Source organism: Solenopsis invicta, chromosome 6, assembly GCF_016802725.1.
Source record: "Solenopsis invicta isolate M01_SB chromosome 6, UNIL_Sinv_3.0, whole genome shotgun sequence".
In the NCBI taxonomy this organism is placed as follows: Eukaryota; Metazoa; Arthropoda; class Insecta; order Hymenoptera; family Formicidae; genus Solenopsis; species Solenopsis invicta.
This window is the reverse complement of record NC_052669.1, coordinates 20,247,335-20,268,665: the sequence shown is the minus strand read 5'-3', so window position 1 is coordinate 20,268,665 and position 21,331 is coordinate 20,247,335. Positions and strand designations below refer to the sequence as shown.

At 30.2% G+C, this 21,331-nt stretch overlaps 3 protein-coding genes across 8 annotated transcripts; 1 reads left to right on the top strand and 2 right to left on the bottom strand.

Annotated features, from left to right (window-relative positions):
- The first annotated feature begins 634 nt into the window (after positions 1–634).
- Positions 635–8,686, top strand: LOC105204110 (dihydropyrimidine dehydrogenase [NADP(+)]). The gene is made up of 16 exons (XM_011173175.3): positions 635–940; positions 1,743–1,853; positions 2,483–2,815; positions 3,117–3,422; positions 3,597–3,923; positions 4,191–4,401; positions 4,760–4,944; positions 5,275–5,490; positions 5,573–5,737; positions 6,116–6,268; positions 6,349–6,469; positions 6,723–6,985; positions 7,559–7,735; positions 7,799–8,023; positions 8,115–8,272; positions 8,371–8,686. The coding sequence occupies exons 1-16, from the start codon at positions 893–895 to the stop codon at positions 8,441–8,443; spliced, it is 3,072 nt and encodes a 1,023-aa protein (XP_011171477.2). The 5' UTR covers positions 635–892; the 3' UTR covers positions 8,444–8,686.
- A 774-nt stretch (positions 8,687–9,460) lies between these two features.
- LOC105204109 (phospholipase A2) lies at positions 9,461–15,782 on the bottom strand. Its single transcript, XM_011173174.3, has 5 exons — positions 15,656–15,782; positions 14,333–14,628; positions 11,100–11,259; positions 10,666–10,806; positions 9,461–10,418 (listed from the first exon to the last, which is right to left on the bottom strand). Exons 2-5 carry the CDS (start codon positions 14,610–14,612, stop codon positions 10,334–10,336), a joined length of 666 nt encoding a protein of 221 aa, XP_011171476.1. The 5' UTR covers positions 14,613–14,628; positions 15,656–15,782; the 3' UTR covers positions 9,461–10,333.
- Positions 15,493–21,278, bottom strand: LOC105204108 (differentially expressed in FDCP 8 homolog). 6 transcript variants are annotated; one of them, XM_011173170.3, is made up of 8 exons: positions 21,019–21,278; positions 20,315–20,527; positions 19,372–19,663; positions 18,578–18,748; positions 18,337–18,390; positions 17,735–17,988; positions 17,175–17,410; positions 15,493–16,688 (listed from the first exon to the last, which is right to left on the bottom strand). In XM_011173170.3, the coding sequence occupies exons 2-8, from the start codon at positions 20,522–20,524 to the stop codon at positions 16,463–16,465; spliced, it is 1,443 nt and encodes a 480-aa protein (XP_011171472.1). In that variant the 5' UTR covers positions 20,525–20,527; positions 21,019–21,278; the 3' UTR covers positions 15,493–16,462. The 6 variants fall into 6 exon arrangements, with proteins under 6 accessions (XP_011171472.1, XP_025994394.1, XP_025994395.1 ...); XM_026138609.2 differs by having other exon boundaries at positions 17,735–17,976; XM_026138610.2 differs by having other exon boundaries at positions 17,735–17,992; positions 18,337–18,353.
- Between the last annotated feature and the right edge of the window lie 53 nt (positions 21,279–21,331).

The window sequence follows — 21,331 nt, the reverse complement described above, 5'->3', positions numbered from 1 at the left end:
CCTATTCCCTCTGTGCAATTCTATTGTGATGTATGGCAAACAGCATTTCCTCGTGATAACTCACTGTGACAACAAACGTTGACAGTTCCATAGTACAGAGTGTTACTTGTATTATTATTAGTTTCATATCGCTTTAAATGTTTAGGAAACTGAAAGAATTTTGGCAAGCATATTTTCATAAGAATTGCAACACTTTAATAACAATTGAAACAAATGATGACAATTGAAAACAAATAAAGCTGTTGATTAATCTGCACAGTTTTTGAGAAAATTCAATTTAATACTTTTAAAATATTAATATTGCAAATTCATTTAAAATTGTATACATTTTTAATTTAAGTTTTTCTATTGCAAAGATAATTATTATCTTTGCAATTGAGCGCGAGTGCAGCAATATTTACGCATGAATGCGCTCAGATTTTCCCCGCGCATAAAACCAGTTCTATCATTCTAAACCTATAATACATGTAATAAAAATAAATTGAAAGTTTATTATTAAGATACAAGGCGACTTCTGTTGCTCGACGACGCGACGATAAGTGCAGACACAAATATCTAAGCTCTTATCTGTGTATTTTCTAGATACAGTTCTGCTGATTATTTCTATACAAGTTAATCTGTGCAACGTCGACACGATGCTACGTCACGAACGAGTTGTGACGATAAAGCGGCTATCCCTATTCAGTTGAGGCGCAAATGTCGAAGTGAACCGTCGTGATCTCCGTGATTCTGCTAACTCTGTACGGCAGGTAAACTCGGAGCGAGTTGCTTCAGTTACCTGTCAATCCACTTTTCGTAGTCCAGCTCATTACACCAGTTTCTTGATTGTCTATCCGCTGCACAAGCGTGCTGCATTAAATTTACGTGTACTACTTTGTACGTGCTCCGAAAAATGGCATCGTTGGCGTCTATGTTGAGCAAGGATGTGCCTGATATCGAAGTAAGTGCAAACGTGGTTATTTTTACGCGAGAAAATGATTTCTGACTGATCTCTCAGAGATGTTGGAGAAAAATGTTTGTAAATAATTAAGAATGCTCATTTGATGAGACTGGTTCTTTTTTGAGTTTTTGAACGGAGAGAATGGTTTTGCTAAATCTAAATATTTAGTTAGATACTCGTGTGAAAATAATTTTATTAAATCAAAATAATTATATAGACTCGAACTATGGTTACTAGAATAATTAAATTGCTTAGTACTGCTCATCATGCCTGAGTGTATATAATTATTTTGATGGTTTAACAAAATTATCTTTATACCTAATTACATTTTTAGATATTTCAAAATTATTCTTTAAAAATAAAACATTTTTCAAATTATTTTATTTTGATGTTTTTTTATCTCTTTGTATTTATTTTATATTTGGATTTGTAATTTTTAATCTAATACAATAAAATACTTTGAAATACATCTTTCTACTTTATATAATTTTATATTTTTACCTAAAATTTTTATATTACATTATATAGCGATTTTTTATTTTTATTTTTTGACTTTTTGTATCGTATAACATCAAAGATCATCCATAATTTTTTATAAACTTGAGCAAGCTAATATGAAAGCTTTATAAATATTAGAGGCATTTAGATCTTTAAGGTCTAAATGTCTTTCAAAAGCCTTTCTTTAGTAATTTTTAATTTTTTTATATTATTATTATCTTATGTTATATAACGAGTGCTATGATATCTCGTTGCTATGATGATTTGCTTCCTTGATCGACTAATGACACATTATGTATTTTAGAATATACTGAACATCAATCCGAAGATCAAAACGCATACAAATTTTGTGCCTTCGACTCGTACCAAACAGAACAAGCAACACTGGAAAAGAAACATCCACGAGAAATGTGACGTAAGTCGTTTAAATAAAATTAATAAATCAAATTCTTAATTGTAAAATTACTTGTGCACTGAAGAGAATCCGAAACAGTATCGAGACATATGCATTTGTAAAGTTTTTTTTAACATTTTTCTTACACATTGTTAACTGCGGCAGCTCATATATTAGCATTAATTAAAAATACAAAATTACTGAAATTATCAAATTTAAAAAAAATTTTTTATTTTTACTCGTATGAGATAATGATTATTGATTAATTTGATATTAATTTTTTTCTGTGTAGAGATTCTTATATAATTCGATTTTTATTTAATTATAAATCAATTTTTCTTATCTTTAATCTTTTGATATTTTTATAGATCCTAATCTTTTGATATTTTTATAGATTCTAATCTATTTATTGTTGTTTTTAAATATAATAGTACTCGTGCAGAAATACTATCAATTTCAATTATTATATATATAATGTACGATAATCATACATTATCAGATGATATTTGGCAGAAACATTCCATTCTGCATTCAACTGATAAGATCACGGTTCACGAAACAATTCTCATTATGCATTCTCTTGGATCTGTCAAGAATAGACATTAATTCATTATAAATCTGTTTTTTCATTTTTTTTGTTTTTTCTTCAGAGTTGCGTATCTCTGACGAAGAACTTTGACGACATCAAGCATACTACCTTAAGCGAACGCGGAGCTTTGAAGGAAGCGGCACGTTGTTTAAAATGTGTTGATGCACCTTGTCAAAAATCCTGTCCTACGCAATTGGACATCAAATCTTTCATTACTTCGATCTCCAACAAAAATTACTATGGCGCAGCTAAGGCGATTCTGTCAGACAATCCTCTTGGTCTCACTTGTGGCATGGTTTGTCCAACTAGTGACCTTTGCGTAGGTGGATGTAACCTTTATGCAACCGAGGAAGGACCTATTAACATTGGCGGGCTTCAACACTTTGCAGTGGATGTAGGCAATGTTAATTAATAATGCACTTGTAATATAAAATATCGAGAAAATAATTTATTAATGTTTATAAAATGTTTAACGATATAAAAGTATATAGCATGTTTTGTTTTCTTTATAAAATTTCTTAATTGAAAATGATTTTATCTATTTTATATATATATAAATAATTTCTTTAGTGTTTCTTTAATTTTTGTAATAATAATAAGATACTGTATATTTAAATATAATAGCTTTCTTATGATTAAATGTCAAATAATTAACATAATTTTTTGTTTATGAATTAATCTTTTAATTCTTTCAGATTTTCAAGCAGATGAATATTCCTCAGATCAGACCCAATCAAACAGTACCTCATGCAAACACGAAAATCGCTCTTCTCGGTTGTGGACCAGCGTCTCTATCGTGCGCAACATTTCTCGCTCGTCTCGGTTACGATGATATCACGATCTTCGAAAAAGAAAAATATGTTGGCGGTTTAAGTTCCTCCGAAATACCACAATACAGACTTCCCTATGACGTTGTCAGTTTTGAAGTGGAGCTTGTTAAGGATTTAGGAGTAAAGATCGAATTAGGAAGGTCTCTGTCGGAAGATGATTTGACAATACAGGTAAAATTAATTTAAAAATGTGTTTTATTATATTTATATGTATTAAAAATAAAAATTTGTTATATTTTTTTTAATTTTGTCATTATCCTTTATTATCAAATTTTAAAAGATACTATTCTATAAAAATCTGCAATTAATTCCAATACATTACAAATAAATTTGTAAATGTTTCAGGGACTTCAAGACGCTGGATACAAAGCGATCTTTTTAGGTATCGGACTACCCGAACCAAAGAATATACCGATCTTCGAAAATCTTACGTCGGAAATGGGCTTCTTTACCTCGAAGAGTTTTCTGCCCATTGTTGCGAAGAGCAGCAAACCGGGGATGTGTGCTTGTAAGAGTAAGCAGGAACTTCCAGCTCTTCGAGGCAACGTAATCGTTCTTGGAGCAGGAGACACCGCTTTCGATTGCGCCACTTCCGCTCTGAGATGTGGTGCCAGGAAAGTCTTTGTTGTCTTCCGAAAAGGTTTTACCAATGTGCGGGCTGTTCCAGAAGAGGTAATTGTCCTCCTTGTTTATAAAGTATTGTTTTCTTTTTAAACCTCGATCTCTTTAATTTCTAAATAATTATACATATACATATATAAAAAGAGGAAACTTATAAAATAAAAAGTTAATCTTATAAAAATTTTTTAAATAATAAATCAATATTAATAAGGACACTTGAAAATTTAAAATATAAATTAAAAGATTTTTTAAGTTTTTTTATAGATATTTTCAGTTAGAATTAAAATGCCAAAATTTGATATTCTAAAATTGTTTTAGATGGATCTAGCGAAGGAAGAAAAGTGCGAGTTTATACCTTTCCAATCGCCGAAACGAGTCATCCTCCGTAATGAGAAAATTGCAGCGATTGAATTTTATAGAACCGAACAGAATGAGAACGGCGAATGGATAGAAGATGAAGAGCAGAAAGTCGTTTTGAAGGCCGATTTTGTGATTTCGGCTTTTGGTTCAGAACTGCACGACTCTGTTGGTGAGTAATAATGTTATTTTACGCGCGCAAAACAATAGAAACATTTTAGAATTAAATATGCAGATAAAAGCAATGGAATAAAATAGAAATATAAATAACATAGAATTACTTAGAAAATAAAAAGAAACTAATTAGTTTTTAGTTTTCGTAGAAGTCTAAGGAGTCCTTTCATTTATCGAAATAATATATTATTTGGTTGTTATAATAAAAATCTAAATTATTAAATATGAATTAAATAAAAAATTAATTAATTAAAAAAATAAAAAACGATGCAAGTAAAGCAAGATCAGGAAAAACAAAGGATTATTATTAGTAGAAATAAAGAAACTAAAGTAAAATTATTTCACTATTAAAACAGTAAAGCGTGCCATGGCACCGGTTAAGATGAATAAATGGAACCTGCCGGAAGTGGATGAGACCACAATGATGACCTCGGTATCAGGTGTGTTTTGCGGAGGCGATCTTGCGGGTGTTGCTCAAACAACTGTAGAATCCGTGAATGATGGAAAAGTAGCTGCATGGTACATTCATAAATACATACAGGTGTGTTAGTATAACTAGTACATTGTTGTCAATAAAGTTGCTAATTCTTTACAGAATATCGCAAAAACTTTGCATTTCATTAATAAAATATACATTCTAAATGAATACAACATTATTACTAATATAAAAATGCAACATAATTTTGATAAATATTGATGATTAAAATAATAAAAACAATTTGTTCTTATTTTTATGATTTTATAAGTGAATGTAATATTTAATAACGCTAAGAAATAAATTTTATTTATATAATTTCATATTTTTTCTAAAATGGATAAATTAATTTCTGCTGTAAACTTTTTTTTATGTCTTCATTTTCACATTGCTTAGGAATTCTATGGTTTGACAGTGCCGGAAACTCCGCAATTACCTAAGTTTCACACCGCTATCGACGATGTTGATCTCAGCGTTGAAGTATGCGGGATGAAATTCGAAAATCCTTTCGGTCTCGCTTCCGCACCACCTTGCACCTCCAGCGCGATGATTCGACGAGCTTTCGAGGCCGGCTGGGCTTTCGCTATCACAAAAACCTTCTCTTTAGACAAGGTATTTTATTACTGAACTAATCGCTAAATCACATAAGTAATATTTCATTCTTAACTTTGTGTTCTCAATACTTTGCTATTAGGATCTTGTCACCAACGTATCGCCACGCATTATCAAAGGTACTACGTCTCGTCACCATTATGGACCCGAGCAAGGTAGTTTCTTGAACATCGAGTTAATATCCGAGAAAACTGCCGATTACTGGTGCGGCAGCATCACTGAATTGAAACGGGATTTCCCCACAAAGGTATATTTTTTATTCGAATTATGTATTGAAATCTACACGAATAATGAAATTAAAACGGTTATATATTATTAGAATTTATATTAACAATCTTTTAAAATAATTTTGATAATTAAAATATAATTAAATATAAGAAATATGACTCGTGAAAATGTAAATATAATAGAGATATATAATTATTGTTTAAATTAATGTGAAATTGAGCGCTGCCATTCTCACTCTATTGCTCATTGTGACCGTTTTTGAATTTATTTATTTTTATATTGATGAGTTTGTATATATTTTTATTGGTATATTTTAATAAATTTTAAAATAATTATATATTAACTGTTGACATCCTTTTAAGTTTTTGCTAAATTTTATCCCACTTTTTTTACGTAGATTGTCATTGCGAGTATCATGTGTACGTACAACAGGGCTGATTGGACGGAGTTGGCGAGGAAAGCGGAAGCAGCTGGTTCTGATGGCTTGGAATTAAATCTATCTTGCCCGCATGGTATGGGCGAGTCCGGAATGGGTCTGGCTTGCGGACAGGTTTGTTTATTAATCTTTTTTTTAACTCAAAATTGGTAAAGAGATTGGTAAAAAATTGATAAAAGTAAAATGGATTACAGGATCCTGAACTGGTTAGAAACATCTCTAGATGGGTTCGGGAAGTTGTCAAAATACCCTTTTTCATAAAATTGACTCCAAACATCACTGACATCCTTTCCATCGCCAAGGCAGCTTACGAAGGTAAGCAGAATTATTTTAAAATATTAACATACAATTAGTGATGTGTAAATATACAAAATAATAAGCATAAGTAATAGTGCCAAATAATTACGTATTGATTTTTTATTTTTATATTTTCTTATTAACAATACAAAAATATTCAAAGCGACTTCTAACACATCTACTGAATTTTTAGTTTAATTTATATTTTTGTAAAGGCTCACTTATTTCGAAGAATTTGATATAATTAACAATTAATATAATTGTAATATAGGCAAGGCCGATGGCGTTACTGCTATTAATACAGTATCAGGATTAATGGGATTGCACGCTAACGCGACTCCGTGGCCGGCAGTCGGCCTTAACAAGTCCACAACATATGGTGGAGTGTCTGGAAACGCTACCAGACCCCAAGCCCTGAGAGCTATCTCGACAATCTCAAGGCACCTTCCGGGATTCCCGATACTCGGTACCGGCGGCGTCGACTCGGCCGACGTCGCATTGCAGTTCTTGCATTGCGGCGCATCAGTTGTCCAGGTATCATCGAATCTTCCTGAATTTCGAACTTTTAATAATCTCTTTTTTTATGTCATTCACCGTTCTATTGTCTCACATTTATCACGTAGAGAAATTGCTAAAAAAATTAGATTATTTTTCCAAAAATTAAATCTACAAAAAATATTCCTGTTTAAAAAATGTGAGAATTAGATAAAAAAAAATCTAAATAATCCTATCTTGTTTTTTATTTATAAATATTAGATTTGTTATCTTTTTTTCTTTTATTTAACGTCCAACTTAGTAATTAGATTTGATTAGATAATTTGACAAGTTGTATGAAAAATACGTGATTCACGTTCAGATTAGTATTTAATTGTTTAAGCAAAGATATTGTTAAGAACAAGAAGAGAAACAGAGAGAGAGAGAGAGAGAGAGAGATAACTTCTTTATAGTAGCTCACATATACTATTGAAACGATAACTTTATCATAAAAATAGATAAAATTTCAATAAAGTTTAAATCTGTTTCTATTAGTTTTTTAAATTTGGATATTAAATATTATATAACATTAATAAAAAATAAAAAACTTAACCAAATACTTTTTATTCATAGATCTGTAGTGCCATTCAGAACCAAGACTTCACATTGATAGACGACTACGTGACCGGCTTGAAAGCGTTATTGTACCTGAAAAGCTTGCCGCAGGTGAAGGATTGGGACGGTCAGAGTCCACCGACGTTTAAACATCAGAAGGGCAAGCCTATTTCTTTGCAACACGCCCTTGGCAAAGTGAGAATTTATTTCGATTAATAAATACGCAAGTAAACAGGTAATTAAAAGACATTTTTGCAGAACGTACCGTATTTCGGAGAGTATCAAAGGCTGCGCGAGCAGAAGATAGCCGAGCTGAAAACGAATTCGAATCCCTTGGACGAGGTTGTCAAGATAATGCGACCGGCTCCAGGACCAATTGCGGAGATTCCTACTATCAAGGACGTGATCGGCAACGCGCTACTTCACATCGGTAGCTACAAAGAATTGGACAACAAGAAACAAGTAGTTGCTCTGATTGATGACGTACGTTAAATGTCACCTCACTCGATCACTAGATTTATTTCATTTATTAATACGAAATGTAATCTTGCATTTATTTGTCATCCTTTTTCAGGACATGTGTATAAATTGTGGTAAGTGTTACATGGCTTGCGCGGATTCTGGATATCAGGCGATCGCCTTCGATCCCGACACCCACATTCCAACAGTGACGGATGACTGCACTGGATGTACACTCTGCTTATCCGTCTGTCCGATTATCGACTGTATCACGTAAGTTACAAATACAAAATGTCTTATCCGCTTTATTTTGAAATTTTCTGTTTCAATCTTGTTTTCCAGTTTATTTCAATTATCGGTTTTATTTTCAGTATGGTCCCGAAAACGATTCCGCATGTAATTAAAAGAGGTGTACCACCAAAAAATGTGATTGAAATTTGTTGAATGAAGGTTCTCATCAAAATATATGTATTTGTGATAGCGATTTACAATCATTTTATGTATAAATAATTGATAACTAAATGAACGTTAATAAAATAAAATTAAAGAAATAATATTGTTTACATGTGTGTATGTATATAAATAATGGAATAAATGATAGTGTAACATTATTGCATGTAATTGAAGGGTTTCTCTTACAAAAACCAAATAAGTTGAATATTCAGGAAATAAAAAGTGTCTCATCTTCAAACCTTTATTGTATACAGTAATTTTTTGGAATACATAATAAGAATAAAGTTGTAGGCTTTAATAAATTAAAAATTTATTTAAAAGAAAAGCTGTTAGACTTGTTTTGCTCTTATATTTGCCATCTATTTATAATAATTTAACTAGAATAATTTCGTTTAACTTTTTTTATAACAACAATGATAAAGCTGAAGGAAAAAATATTATCTGAAAGTTAAAGCAAAAATTTTTCCTTTTTATTTATAAAATTTTACAAATTTTTTTAAATAAAAACATTCTTTTATGTTTTTCTTTAAATAATATAGTAATTTTTTGCAGACATATAGTAGATATAAGAACAAACTTTTAAATTAAAAAATTTTGAGATCTCATAAAAAAAACTTATTTTTATGATTATTATGAAAATTTTATATTTACTACCTATTAATATTTTTCATTTCATTTTTGCCAAAATAAAATTGTTCATGATAGATGCTTTCCATTTAGTTACACAAGTCAACACAAATGTTCTATTTTTTGGTATTCAATAAGCAATAAAAAATAAAACGACGCTTGTGTTGACATATGTTATTAAATGAAAGCACTCGATGTAATGCTACTAATAGAGAATGATTGGGTATCATAATACCAGATTTTTTAATAAATAGATTTGTTTGATTTTTGTAGAAAACCCATCAACTATACCGTTTTAAACTAGACGCAGCGTTATTAATAATAAACATTTTAATTGAAAAATAGACTAAAGAATATACATTGACAGAGAGAAAAAGAGAATTCATTGCATCAAGCTCTTTTATTTATATTACATATACATATACATAATTTATATTACATGTACATAAAACAAACAGTATCAGTGTATATATTAAAATCTAATTTTGGAATACATTACACAAACAGCTTTTAAAAAAAAAGTATATTACTATTCTTTTACCTGTTTTACTTTAAGAATCATTATTTGTATCTCTCTCTTAATCTAAATTAAATAACCATTCTAAATAAAAGTGTAAATTTATAATTATATTTAGAATGGTTACTTAATTTAGATTAAGAGAGAGATACAAATAATGATTCTTAAAGTAAAACAGATAAGAGAATACTAATTATGTACTTTAAAATCTTAAAGAATTTAATTTTCAAGTAAATATCTTCTGTCATAATTCTGTAATTTTTTACATAACTGCACGTCTTCAATCTTTGATATTTTATAAAGCTTACTCTCTTTTGATCTAAATTGAATGACCAATGATTTATATTAAGAGAGAGTAAATTTTATAAAACTATTAAAGATTGAAGAAAGACGTACAATCATGTAAAAAATTATGGAATTATGACCAGAAGATATTTTACTTTAAGATTATATTTTTCATATAAATTTTAAAGAACTTATATCTATAAGATTAGATTTCAAAAAATTATAGAGTCGACACGGTTGTTGGTGCGTGTCAATTAAAATAAAAAATCTTAAAGTATCTTCTTAAAAACGTTCAAACATATAAAATTTGTCTAATAAATCAATAGATCATCGGTGTTTATTAAACAAATTTTATATGTTCGAACGTTTTTAAGAAGATACTTTAAGATTTTCCATTTTAATTGACACGCACCAACAACTATGTCGACTCTAAATTACACCTTTCTTTTTAATTAAAGAATATTCTTAAGATACGATAGACTGTTACGCCATTTGTACTTCTTGCAATGGTTCTTACATTCCGTGCCATCATCAAGACTGAAATTTATACGTTCCATTAAAGTTTAACTGAAATTTTTCTTTATATTTGAAGAATCCATACGTCAAAATAATCGACAAATGTTATACACAATATAAGTATCAAAATTCTTTTCATTGCAATATAAATTTAGACTCATTTTTTTAGACTTATAGCAACACAAGATTTCATCAAATAGATAGTAAATGTTAATATAATAAATAAATAATTTTATTAATGTAATTATCTATTTTTTATGTGTCTTACGTGCAATCTTCCGTCGGGCATATACATTTGTAACACTGCTGTCCCAGTACATCGAAATACGTAACTCCGATGTCGAAGGCAACTGGTCTATTAACATTTTTCAAACAATTGTAGAACTTATCGTCGCAAGTACAAGAGGACCTGTTTTCAAAAAATTACAAACACTCAGTAGTAAAAAAAAAACTGTGATTAAAAGTTGTCAATAAAACTTACATAAATAGCTTTATTACTTCACAAAAAGATAATGCGCATATAATTCGATAATGAAACTTGTGCTAAATTTATATTTTACATCTGCTACATGAGAAATTTATATACAACAGGAGTAATGCAGAATTTTTTACAGACGTTACGATAAGAAAAGTTCAACGAACGAGAATGTTATGCGACAAATGTTGAGGGTAATGCTCGTGTTATCTCCTTTGTTCAATTACCTTGTGAAAATACCGTTGTTAATGAGATTGACCTCCGTTTGGTCGGCCATCATATTGCTCTGGCACTTATCATGCTCTCTGCAACAGGCGTCTGTTTTGTTAAAGAAACCGAGATCGGTCTCCTTTTTCGCAATATCTCCATCACCGCACCAAAGTGTTCCTAACACATATCATATCATTGGCGGAATAAAAAAAAAACGACAGTAAAAAACTATTAATAATAAGACGAGAAACTCCTTTTCTGTCATAAGTAATATATGCGCACTTTATTACATAAATATTTCTATCTTATTTATTAATTCTGATAATCCTTGTTCATTAATTTCTGATGCAGATGGAACAAAACTAAAAATATATTTTTTAATTGTTTTAATGATTTGGTATTATTACATTAAGTCATCGACAATTAAAAAATATATTCGGTCAATTAAAAAAAATTTCGTTTTTAATAACTTATGTTTTATTGTAGTTCCTAAAAGATACGTATGGATTTTAGAATTGATGTAAAAGTAATGAAAAGCTTACGTCAACACAATTACAAAAACTATACTTATAGTATATTTTCTACAAAAAAAAAGATTAATTAAAAGATACTAATCGAAATTTATTAATAGCATCAAAAGATCTATTGTCTTCGTTTTCGATCAATTCAAGATATCCAGTTGTATTCACGCATTGCGGAAGTTACCGCTGCAATTATACACATCTGTTTTATTAAATTTATGGCAGTATCTGGTCACGCACGAGTTCGAGAAGAAAAAATTTCCTACGGCAAGATCCTTGAACGCATCAGCAGTTAATTGTTCTAGCAAACGTTGTTTTTGTTGTGGAATTTTCCAACTTTGTGATAATGCGATGACGACTGTAATTTGTATGCCGTTTATACAATGAAAAACATCTTTCTTAAAGCATTTAATTCTTTTACGATTAATAAATATATATTTATTCTGTCTAATAAATCAATCCCATGTAAACATTGTTTAAAACTAACGCTATTTTTTCCCTAGAACGTAAAACTTTATTACAGTTTTTACAACTTTTGGAAAAATTTTATAAATGTTCTCGATTCTCAGAAATTCGTATTTCATAGGCCAGTTAATCATTCGTTTCTCTATAAATGTAATACGCCACTAAAATAGAAGACATCTGGCGATTATTTGTGAATTACATAAAACAATCGTTCCTCTTTTCAAAATATCTTTTCGTTGATTATTTTCCTTATAATTACATACGGCTATATAATCTAGTTGATTAAATTTTTCTAAATATTAAAAATTTATCTCAATTCAGTAAAAAACAAATTGATAAGCTTTTAATGATAAATACTGCGAAAAAAGTATATTTCTTTACTCTACAATTCTACAACAGTAAACAGATAATTTTATCTCTGGGAATGAAGAAGAGTCTCTAGTTTATAAGATTTCTGGATTTAAAGCTACATTTAAAAAAGTATTAATTCCGAGGTATTAAAATTTTTTTAATTTTATTTCTGTCTATTTTTTAAAAATACTTTAGTTTTAAATAATGCTTAAATTTAAAACACTAAAATGTAACAAACTAAAGTCTTTAAATGTATTAGCGTTTTAAATTTAAACACCGTTTTGAACTAAAACATTTTTAAGTATTTAAAAAACAAAGAAATAAAATATTCTTTTTTTTAAATTAAACACTTTTTGATCACATTTTTAAGAGTGTTTTTCTATAAAATAAAAACATTTAGAATATTGATATTTTACGTACATGTTCATACATTTATTATCTTAAGAAAAATTTAACTTTATTACGTTTTGTGCATATAATAGATAAAATATTATTTATTGAACAGGATCTTGAAACAATTCTGCTTGCAATGTTCCAAGAGTTGTAACCATTCTATTAATTTGAAACAAACGATCCAAAATTTATTTTAATCCTTATAAATGTGTGTTTTCTACCTTAAAGAACAATATAACAGAAATTTCAATCGCTAAGTTAATAAAAAGACAGCCAGTTCAAAAGATACAACATTTAGCTTAAGTAATTTCATCAAATTTTAAACTATATAAAAAAAATTGAAGATATTGATATAAATCTGATAGAAGATATAAAATGTTCTAAATGTATATTTCAAAGCTAAAATTAATTGACTCATTAGTTTCTATGGAAAACCTGCAATAGAGCTGAGAGATGTTTTTCATTTAAAATTTTGCTATTTTATTATACGAATAAGTAGAAATGTAAGTAGAAAAGTAATTTGTTATCTCAATCTGTTATATCGCATCCACACATTTTTTAAACTAAAGAACATAACAGATTCATTTATTCAAAAAGAATTTGAAATAGGAAGAAACTGATTTTAAAGAGAGTACTGGTCACGTTTCTTTTTCATCTTCATAATCTTTTCATCTGCGCACCGTCTCTACATTAATTAAAATAATAAGTTCTTCAAATTTCGTGAAATCGCTTTGAGAATACATTTTCAAGATTATAAAAATTAAAAAAAAAAGATATCAATTTTTCTACTCTCTAAAATAGAAATTCTCATAAAACGAATAAATTTTAACTCAACAATTCTTTACACTTGCTGAATTTTAATTTTTTATAGTATTGGCAACAAATTTTCGTTTCAACGTTCTGAAAAGTTCAATTGGTTACAATGTTCTGCAAAGTAACAAAAACACTTGTGAAAATAATACATTTAAATTCAAGGTAACATTATTCATGCTCAATTAACATGAATTCATCTATTCTTCAAAATGTTCGATCGACCAGATAAAATATTCATATATACGCTTATAGATGTTGAAGGTAAAACCACCGGTTTCGTAATTCGCAATTTATCTTATTATGTTTATAATTTTTTGTTCTTGTTAGAAATTTATTAATTATCATTAAAAAAACACATCGAAATTAATCAAAATTTAAATCGTGTGTAAAATCTCATCAATCTATTCCCTAACTCGAAAATATAATCTGTAATTATGCAAAAAATTGTTTTTGTCACTTCTTTGATCTTTTTTTGCGTAAATTAACTTACCTTCCTTGAAAAAGCACACAGTATTGAACTATTAATAAAAATACATTGACAAAAAATACTGAAGCAATATTTTATACACAATCTTTAATAAACATCTATAATAAAATCAACTGCCTACTTTTAAATTCTAAATGGAAAGAAATATTTTTCTGAGATACATTTTTGTCATTTACACTATTTTTTCTTTAAGTTATTTGACCTCAAATGATCAAGTTACCTGGAGCGATAAAGTGAATCTTATCCCTGATTTTTTGTATCATTCCCCAGAAAGAAATGCCTTTAGATTCCGTATCATTTTTGGATTCTTTGGATCCAAAAAATGAGTTACGCATTATCATCTTCAACCCGGATTCGATTGGCGATAGACGAGTTTTTTCGGAACTAAGTGTGATATTTCCTTCACATTCGGGGTTGGTGGTAACATTTTCACAATCGCCGAATTGAATAGCGATGCTGAGGATGAACAGCACAGAAAAACACATAAGTACACGCGACATTGTGTTGTTTATTCATCTGAAATAAACGATAGGACAATATAAAGAGAATCTTCTTAATAAGCGCAGTACACATGTCCTAATCATGGATAAAAATTTAAAATGGAAAAAATGAATTTAAGAATAAAATAAACATCTTAGCTGCCAACAATTTTGATTTTTAAATACTATTAAGATAAAGAGACAACATTGTTCACATAATTGCAGATAAGAATATTTCCTGACATAAAAATATTAGAGAAAAAATTTTCTTAATGCTGATATAAATTTTTTAATCCTTGAAAAAATTTTTCTCTGAAATATAAAATGTACAAAAAATATAAAATTATTAAAATGAGAACTAAGATGCTTTAACAATGTTCGAATCTATAGTCCATCTCTTAACTCACTTTTATTAATAAGTATTTTAAGCATATAATTTACTGTATGCTTAAAAGTGCATTTATTGATGAAAGTGAGATGAGAATATGGATCTCTATTGATGTGTTATTGTATTATTTAATACGTAAAATTAACTCTACTGACAAAATAAAACACTCTATGTTTTTTCACACATAATACTTTCATACATAATACAAACGTCTAGCTAGCTGCTTATCATACACAGTTGCAATGTTTTAAATTTAAAATTTAAATAAGTTTACAACTTATAATAAATAATTATCATTGTTAAGCTGAATTTGCGTGTACTAGTGTATATTTTTTAATGTATTACTTCAATGTTTTCGATCTTTTTTAACACTTTACTTTTAATTTTAAAATTACGAAGCATATAAACATAAATTGAAAATTGCAGATTATTATAAAAATTAAAACAAATTCCTATGTTCGGAATAAAAATATGATAAATGTAAAAAAAAAAACATATTTTATTTTTTCAAGATTTAATGAAAAAAATAACAACGTGATGAAATTTATTTCAAATTAGTACATAATATACAACAAATCAATAGATTAGCAAGTTTCAAAACATTCTTTGCGAGAATCTGTTCGCGACTCATTTCTCTATCTGTGGAAAAATGTCATAATACGATGCACCGGCTTACCTGGCTACAACCGAGTGAAGATGCGAACTGGCTCCAATATCTTCACATTTTCGCTTAAATACCGCCGGTACCTTACTCTTCCAGAACGCACGCGGAAGTGCAGAATCGGATAGCCATACGACAAATAGAACAATACAAAATTCATCATTCAACATTTGTGCAAATGTTAACATTGTAGACCCAAGGAGAATTCTGCGAGGAACATATACGCCATTATCTATGTAGACAGTAAAGATAAAAATTCACATGTGACATTCATCGAATAACGAGTGGCAAAAGTATAAGTAAATTACTTTGTGCATTTAGCAAATTTTGTCTACCTTCTTTTTTTGTTTGGTCATTAATTTTCGCTATGGCTTTTATATGGTTATGTATCTGCTGAACGCAGCAGGTAATTTATTGTTAATAAATTTTTTTTTTAAACAAAGTGTATGTAACATCGCAATTAATCGCTAATTCGCAACGTTTAATGAATAATGAATATATTGCTCACATGCGGTACTATAAGTTTGTGGTACTTCACGCATTACGTGACAAGTTTGTACAATTAGTTAAAAAAATATCATTGGTATATATCACCTGTATAATCTCACTGATTAGACCACGTGTTAAAAAAAATTACACGATATAATTATAAATTCACAATTAGAGAAATGCTATACAACCTTTAACGTATACGGTGATATATAAAAATTACAGCCCGTATTCGATTAAATTCGCTTAAAAAAACAACAGGTACAAAGTATATATCGTTACAGTTGTACGAATAATATTTTACCACACGCACATTCGCACTGACACTATCATTTATGAGTCCTTTGCGGTGTCGTCCGTTTCACAGTTTTCATCATCCTGCGCACTTTGTCCTTCTAGAGCGCGACGTTTTTGTAAACGTGCACACCGTGGGCAACAATGATTACGCTTAGCCCAACAAACGCGATGATGCACCGCTGAGCATTGCTGACAAATAACCGAGCTCGCGTCCCATGGATAGATTACTTCGTCATTACCGCATATCTCACACAGGTGTCCCCTGATAGAAATTTTTATTTTCTTTGATATTATTTTTAATAACAAATAGAATTTTTGCAGTATGAATCAAATATATATACGTATGATATATTTAATATATGTATACATATATCTAATCCCAGAAAATAAATACACTCTGTGCTGTTGATAAAAAGCGTGGATAGTTGAAATTGAAATTATCCCGTGAAAATTTATAAATAAATCGTAAAAAAATCTAACGTAAGGCTTAAATCATACAAAATTTTAAAAAATATACAGTCATTACTTTCAATTCTAATTGGAATTATTATAAAAACTTTAAGATATCCCCCCAGTATAAAGCATTACATTAATTAAAATGTAAAAGAAATTCTTTATATTATTATTGCACATATATTAAGTTAAAAAAAAACAACAGTAATAAAAAAAACTTTGACATATAAATTCAACATAAAAAGCGAGTTATGTAATATCAAGGAAACACTCCTTTCTCTACTTAAATATTTACCTCGCTTTGCAGAGCTCGCATTGTTGCGTGATGTGCCCATGCATCGTATCGTACGCGGCGCGAAGCTCATCCAGGAGAATGCCGCTCTGAAGATCGATTAGGTCCTTGATGGAATAGTTACCTGAATTCTCGATCATGTGTGTGCGTAAACCAATCTTCCACGGTAATCCTTGAGTGCAAGCTTCTACGCATAGAACCAAGTATCTCTTCATCATCTGCATTTCCTCTCGCATCCGCTAAAATTTAATACATTATGTATTTCTTAGTGCCTATTTAGATAATATTATCAATTATTTAAATGCGCGTGTCAAATGTCGCATTTGATAAAGAAGAAACTGACATTTTAATAATCAATAATTTTAGTAATTAAATTTTGATATTTTTTAGTCAATTTTCATTTAATATTGACTTCATAATAAACAAATGTAATTTAAATGTCTAAGTCATTTTTATGAAAAAAAATATATTTAAGTTACATATACATTTATTAATTCTTAAATTAATTTTACTAATCTAATATTTATCTTATTGACTATACACATAGCATGATCGAGACTTACTTTTACGAGTGATAAATCCGGAACCAGGGTAAACAGTTTCGGATTTAATTCTTCCAGTGGTAGTACGGAGCGATCCTCTAGAAGCATCAGAAGCTGTGCTGCTGCGCGAGACACCAGACGCGGCTCCATGTCCCAGTTTCTAATCACTCTTGCGGGAATAACCATAGCTGTGTTCCAATGACATCTCTGACAGTAATATAGACCACTGTAGTCACAAAGTCGAGGCTCTACCCACGCCGATTCTAGAAGCGTTACTATCTGAATTATCAGATTGTATATAATCAGAAATATTGTGCTTTAATAGAGATATATTTATGAGAAACAAATATATTCTATGTATTATTGATGGAAAATAGAATGACATAATTCATAATTACATACTTATTCAAGTTTTGTGAAAGACAAAAAAAATTCTTAAAATATCCTAAAATACTTAATTCTTAAAATATGCTAATGCAATTATACATATATATGATAAAGTTGAAACAATAAATAGAAACGAAAAAATATAAAACGTTTCTATTTCTTAATAGACGTTCCTATTTCTTAACAATGTGTCTAGACGACGCTTTATTATTATTAATATATTACATATTAAATACCTGTATTCCTAAAGGAACTGCCGAAGCAAGATAATGATAATCCCTTCGAGAAAGCTTGCAGGAGGACAATACACTCTTATCATTACACTTATCATTAGTTTATGGAATGTTTCAGCGCGCAATTATTGAGGAACGGAATAATAACGAGCAGACGTAAAACAAATGTGATGAGCGAGAAATTGATCCACTTTATCTACTCAATTAACAAGACAACTTTTAATCTAATCTGTCAAATACTTACTGAATGTTATTCGCACTTTACATTCCGCGCAACGGTAGCCCTGCTTCGAGAGGCCTTGCTCCGGACAGATATCCTTCGTATGCGTATATCCGCCAGCTTCACTGGCAACCACATGCACGCACACACGACACACGTTGTTCAGACACTTCCAATGACAACTGAACTTGCAATCTGAAGAAATAAGACATATTTGTAATAGTCATGCAACAACGATCACGGATATCGATAACTCTGACTGGAAAGTAAGCCAATTCTAATGATATTTGTTGATCAATTAGTTGATTAGTTAATCAAGCTAGTTTATTTGACATTTAGCTTCAATTTACAATAAATGTAGGAAGTCTTTAGTCTTTTGCTCTAAATTGTCATGTTTTTTTCTGGTAAAAAAAAACGTTTTCAATCGTCTTAAGACATCATTTTTAAGTTTTAAGTAAGCTGGTCAGATCTCAACTATAAAATTTAAAACTTATAAATAATGTCACAATTAATGTCAATTAATGTCACAATTACTTGAAAAGAACGATATGCTAAAATTTCTGAAAACATTTAGTCAGATATATATTTGCAAATAATATTTGTCAGACCATCAAAATAATTATGTATGATGTTCAAACTAGTTATTAAAATGTTTCATTTTATGCTCATCATACCTAAGCGTCCTATATAATTGTTTTGATAGTCTAACAAAATTATTTTCTAATCTAGCTAAATTTTTAAATTCTTCAGCAAAATCGTTCTTTCCATGTAAGAGTTTAAAGTGAAAAAGGCTCACTACACCTATTATAAATCGTTACCATTGCACATATACCACGACTGCAGCATCGTCCAGATCGCGCCGCTGCAGTGGTCGCAATAAACCGGACTAGACGTGGTGATATAATACTTCTGCGGTACAAAGTGATGACCCAGGATCACGCGCGTCTCAAAGAGATTCTCGTCCGAAGTCTCCCGCAGCTCTTGCACGCGCAAACGCAACTCGATCAGCCGTCGAACGAGCCACTTGCGCTCGTCCGAGCATTCGGCACTCTCCAACACCATCAGCTTGCATTTATGTACCATCTCTTGAAGATCCTCTTGAGAAGCGTCCTAGATAAAACAATAATTTGTATCAATTCTTGTTAGCGTTCATTTAATAAGATAACAACAAATTCTCACACAAGAAAAATTAGTGATCAATTAATTATTGTTTCATGTATAAGCTAAAATATAAAATCTTCTTTAAAGAGTTTAATAATCTTAAATTTCAGCTAAAAATGTATTTTTATTTCAATATTATATTCACTTAAAGAGAACAATATGATTATTAGTATTAGTATAATAATAGTATTAAAAACTTTTAATTCTTGGTTTAAACTTGGTTTATTTGCTATTCAATATGTTTTCCTCTCAACGCATAAAAATTATTACTGAATAAAGATAACACATGTTTTTCTTAAGATAAAACTATATAAAATTTCTTCATGTAAGCATGATAAAAATTATTTTATATTTTTGTTTATAAGACAATAGTTGTTCAACAGAATATATTTAATTGATACTAATTTTTCTTCCGTGTAGTTCTGCAGTTGACTTTATTTCGGTAAGTTGTCCATCCTTTTACTTCAATCAATCTATTAAACCAAAATTCCCAAGATATAAATAATTAAGAAATATTTAAAAAAATATTAAAAAAAATAAAATTTAATTTTGATAAAAATTTGATAAGGAATTTAAATTATATTTCAAATTATTTTATACCTTAGACAGAGAGAGCATGTTCTCCACCGATTTTAAGCTGAACGGTACGGTTCCCTTGCTATCGGAGCTGTCATCCGCTTCTCCCGTCATGTAGTCGGAGGAGGACGATGGTGTCGACGTTCCCGTGCCAAAACTGTTCGCTCGTATCCTCGACTCGTAGTGTGAGTCATTCTCTCCAACGATGGGAGGATTGCTCTTTATATCTACCATCTTCTGCACAAAACACGCACACCAATAGAGAAATAGATAAAGATATGTGTCACATTTCCTTACGAAAATAAAGCTCCTTCCATGATATCGCAAATGTTTATTTGGTTACGATAAGCGTTCGGCGATAAATTTAACTTGCCCCCTACCCCTCAAATCAAAGTTTCGACCAGTCGAATCACGAGAAGGAAAAGCGCGACATTGCATCATCGTCGTAGATCGAAAAACTTCAACAGTGTCGCTTAAACAAATTTAAAAGTTCGAGACCTTGTATGTTGTAAAAAAGGACACGTGCTATACAATTCAAAACATCGCTCGCGCGGAGGAGCCGCTTCGTGAACGAAGCCAGATGCCAGAAACTGAAAAGTTGCAAATAAAGATTGAACAAATTCGCGTCATGCGAATGTCTCTGTAAAGTTTTTCGCGAGAAAAACGTTGCGATACAGTTTCGCAACAAGCAACGCGAGGAAAAGGAAGTTGAATAAGGAAATACGTACCGCATTCGTCCGCGCTTATTTTCAAGCAAAACTGCATAAGCCAAGTGTACGAGCGACACCTCAAATTGTTAATTGCGCGTGATTCAGCGATAAATCGAATTAGCGACGGTTAGGCGTGGGTAAAAGCGCTTCTTCCATCTCAGCGGATGTTTTAGGTTATACGCGGCACGGTGTTTTTCCTGGCCTTTCCACGCCCGTGCGAATGCGTTCTAAAATCAGCTGATCCGTGCGCGGACTGCATGGAGTTTGACAGCTCGGCAGACAGAAAACATGCGCGTGCGCGCGCGAGAGAGACGGATATATACTCGTATTT

What these genes read in the sequence shown, in the direction of transcription:
- LOC105204110 (XM_011173175.3), top strand. Translation starts at nt 893, where the DNA reads ATGGCATCGTTGGCGTCTATGTTGAGCAAGGATGTGCCTGATATCGAA. An exon ending in TTCAACACTTTGCAGTGGAT is followed by an intron (nt 2,816 to 3,116) that starts GTAGGCAATGTT and finishes TAATTCTTTCAG; the next exon opens with ATTTTCAAGCAGATGAATAT. An exon ending in TGCGGGCTGTTCCAGAAGAG is followed by an intron (nt 3,924 to 4,190) that starts GTAATTGTCCTC and finishes AAATTGTTTTAG; the next exon opens with ATGGATCTAGCGAAGGAAGA.
- LOC105204109 (XM_011173174.3), bottom strand. Translation starts at nt 14,612, where the DNA reads ATGTCGCGTGTACTTATGTGTTTTTCTGTGCTGTTCATCCTCAGCATC. An exon ending in AACAACGGTATTTTCACAAG is followed by an intron (nt 10,807 to 11,099) that starts GTAATTGAACAA and finishes TTTTGAAAACAG; the next exon opens with GTCCTCTTGTACTTGCGACG. An exon ending in TGCCCGACGGAAGATTGCAC is followed by an intron (nt 10,419 to 10,665) that starts GTAAGACACATA and finishes TATAAATTTCAG; the next exon opens with TCTTGATGATGGCACGGAAT.
- LOC105204108 (XM_011173170.3), bottom strand. Translation starts at nt 20,524, where the DNA reads ATGGTAGATATAAAGAGCAATCCTCCCATCGTTGGAGAGAATGACTCA. An exon ending in ACATGCTCTCTCTGTCTAAG is followed by an intron (nt 19,664 to 20,314) that starts GTATAAAATAAT and finishes TGTTTTATCTAG; the next exon opens with GACGCTTCTCAAGAGGATCT. An exon ending in CAGTTCCTTTAGGAATACAG is followed by an intron (nt 17,989 to 18,336) that starts GTATTTAATATG and finishes TAATTCAGATAG; the next exon opens with TAACGCTTCTAGAATCGGCG.